This window comes from Camellia sinensis, chromosome 11, assembly GCF_055761805.1.
Source record: "Camellia sinensis isolate YWXY chromosome 11, ASM5576180v1, whole genome shotgun sequence".
NCBI classification, from domain to species: Eukaryota; Viridiplantae; Streptophyta; class Magnoliopsida; order Ericales; family Theaceae; genus Camellia; species Camellia sinensis.
The window spans coordinates 29481570-29484844 of record NC_138971.1 but is presented as its reverse complement, the minus strand read 5'-3'; the positions used below and the strand labels follow the sequence as shown (position 1 = coordinate 29484844).

The window sequence follows — 3275 nt, the reverse complement described above, 5'->3', positions numbered from 1 at the left end:
GGACTTTAACCAAGAAAACGAAAAACAAACATAAATGTCTCTAGACACAATCAAACATATCTAGCCAATCCCTTCGTCAAAAAATGCATGAAATTTACTGGTAAATTTATTACACTGGCATCAAAGGCATTTATACTGTATAGCATCACAACAACAGATAGCATCAAATTGAAAATTTTGGCAAACTAAGTCAAACTCCTCTGCTTTAAAAAAATAATAGAAACAATCAAAAAAAGCTATCAAAATAGGCTGGCATAAAAATATAGAAAAACAACATTGAATTGCTGATCCTTGACAACAATAGATTCAAGGATAAAGGATATTATCTCAAAATGGTTCAATAAATAAATAACAAAAAAAAACATCCAAAATCCTAGATCTTAAGGCCAGACATTGGTAGCCTTTAAACACAAACAGGAAAATTAAACAACCATCGTGGAGGATCCAAGATGTCTAATGTTTCAAAACATGTATCATGACTATTAAAGGCCATGACTACAAAAGTATCAGATAAACCTCTGCAAAAGGCCACATAATATATACAGATAAAACAGACCAAATGCGATGCATAACCGTACCAACCATTGTAAATCTACCTGATTGTCACAAACTTGTTGGTACCATGTTTTGCCCAATGAGTCCTCAGATCAATTGGGTTAGAGAAATTATAACCTTCTGATGCTAGTTTCTCCAAAACCTTCTTGAATGCACCCTGACTCATCTTCCTTCCAGCTATCCTTGCTCCACGTCTTTTTGTGCTCATTGGCAAGGGGTATATCGATATAGTTGTAGTACAACATGCCGATTGCCAACCACCACATCCCCATCGGTAACACTGCTGAGGAGTTCCAGTGCAAGAGCAAACCGGTATGGGAATACCGGAAATATCCATATCAATTCCATTTATAACAACATCCATATTCTTCTTAGCTGGTTTTGCCCTTTGAACAGAAGAATTCCCATTTTCCTTTGGCACAGAAGGACCTTTTTTAGTCTTCTTCGGTTTTGGGGCTTTTGGGGTGCTGCCACCTGTCCTTTTCTTCAAAGACCCACCTTCCTTCCTAACCCCTTGATCTTCCATGACCACCCTCTCATCATTTGATGTATCGGGTGGCTGTAAAATCTGCAAGGGATGAGTTGCAGAAGGTTCGGGAAGAACCATAAAATTGGGGTTTCCTGGTAACATATTAAGAAATTTATCTCTGTGGTTTACCCAACTGTCCCTCATATAGTCCATGTGTACAGGTGCCTCTGAAACCGTACAATCTCGAGGATGAAAAGCCCCATTGGGACTTAATATAACCCCGTGATCACGCCCAGATAAGAAGGGTTTTGTGTCTCGCTCTGCCATGGATGACATGAGCTGAAGACCAAGATGCCCTTTTAGGGAAGTAGGTTCATAATAACCCCAATTCCGCATATTCAATCCATCGTCGTCCATCGAAACTACAGATCGAGCCATAAAAGCAACAAAGATTAAATCTTTACCCTGTTTTCATTTTTCCCACTTAAGGCATTGCAGTACTGTGCTATAAAATCCAGAAATACCACAAATAACAAAATCAAAACACAGATACAAAAAGCATAGAATTCAAAATGCAAGATCGGAGGCAAGGGGATCGAAATAGCTACAACCCAGAACAAGTCCCATTTCCACAAAACTATAATGGCATTGCCCATCATGGGTATGTCTATAAAATCACCAGAGACGATGAAAACTAGAAACAATAAATGAAAAACAGATCTGATAGATGAGAACTTGAAACTGAAAATACAAATACAAGGGTGACAAGATCCAAGCAAATAACCATCAACCGACCTATATTCAAAATCATAAATTTCAAAATAAAATTGCTCCAAATGTACCCCAATTCCGGAAATCTAAAATTTCAACAACAAAGTCAAAAAAAAGTTTTGGGATTTCAAAGATCTAATCTTAAACGAAAGAAAAACAAAACAAAATGAAAACTGATCCACAATATTAATTCAATCCACCCCAAAAATTGTATGTACGAGAATGAAAATGCAGTGAAAACAACATAGGAGCAAAATTTCAAATTTTACAGAGAGAAAGAGAAAACTTCAGATTTTAGAGAGAGAAACATAGAGAGGGACAGGGACAGCGAGAGAGAGAGAAACTTACTTGTTGGTAAACAGCTCTTTTAGGGTTTTTTTTGGCCCTTCTGGAGAGAGGAGAGAGGAGAGAGAAGAAACCTAAGAGAGAGAAGATAGAGAGAGAGGAAAGAGAAGATAGAGAGAGGAGAGAGAAACCAGATAGAAGAGAGAGCAGAAAGAGCGAGATTCTAAAGTAAAGTTTCTATTCCCATCATACTAATGAAAATTACAAAACAACCTCAAATTTTGAGTATTATACCTAAATAAATTTTGAGTTTTTTATTTTATTAAATCTTAGTTTTTAAAATTTATTTTTAATTTAAGGTCTCGTTTGTAAATTATATATTTTAATTAAAAATTCAAAAAATTATTATAAATTATCACATCACTCTCTCTATTTTTTTGTACATCTCTTTGTAAATAATCAAAAAATTATTAAAATAACTTATTTTTAAATGAGGCCTAAGTCATCGCTTGAGATTAAACAAAATTTAGTCTGTCTTTTTTGGCTAATTTAACCTAACTAAAAAAAAATTGTTTGGAGTAAATTTTTGACTTTTTTATTTAGATGTGATAGTTGTAAGAGAAAAAAGTGAATTATGATTTTGATGTGATATTTTGTCTTATTTTAACTTTTTAGCTTATTTTATCTTTTTTTAGCTAAATTAGCCCAACTTTGATGCTAAACGAAACCTAAATCATTCTCTTATTTTTGTTAAGTAAAATTAGGGATGTACATAAAAATAACCGACTACCATCTTAAGAAAACTTGAATCTTAAACCATCCGTATCAATCGTTAGATTTGGTTGACCCACTCACACATATCACAATCTACAATGTGGGCGGTTATGGGTTCATTTTTGCTAACTCGCAATACTACAGGTTGGGTCAGACCTGTGACCCGATCCAACCAAAACCAACCCATGAGCAACCCTAAGTAAAATTATTAAAAAGTGTTTTTAGTCATTAAATTCAATGTAAAAAAAATATTTCATTTGAGTGTAATAACTAAAATATATTTTTTCTAACAATTTTACTTAACAAAAATTAGTGAATATTTAAATTGACAAAATATTTCTTTTCAATGTAAAAAAAATATCTAAAAAGTGTTTTTAGTCATTAAATTCAATGTAAAAAAAAATCTAAAAATTTTAATTTA

General features: G+C 33.5%; 1 protein-coding gene across 2 annotated transcripts; it reads right to left on the bottom strand.

Annotated features, from left to right (window-relative positions):
- Positions 1-261: 261 nt before the first annotated feature.
- LOC114306207 (protein BASIC PENTACYSTEINE2) lies at positions 262-2354 on the bottom strand. Of its 2 annotated transcripts, none has more exons than XM_028251404.2 (2): positions 2144-2354; positions 262-1446 (listed from the first exon to the last, which is right to left on the bottom strand). In XM_028251404.2, exon 2 carries the CDS (start codon positions 1439-1441, stop codon positions 593-595), a length of 849 nt encoding a protein of 282 aa, XP_028107205.2. In that variant the 5' UTR covers positions 1442-1446; positions 2144-2354; the 3' UTR covers positions 262-592. The 2 variants fall into 2 exon arrangements, with proteins under 2 accessions (XP_028107205.2, XP_028107204.2); XM_028251403.2 differs by having other exon boundaries at positions 262-1529; positions 2144-2343.
- Between the last annotated feature and the right edge of the window lie 921 nt (positions 2355-3275).

What these genes read in the sequence shown, in the direction of transcription:
- LOC114306207 (XM_028251403.2), bottom strand. Translation starts at nt 1,462, where the DNA reads ATGGCTCGATCTGTAGTTTCGATGGACGACGATGGATTGAATATGCGG.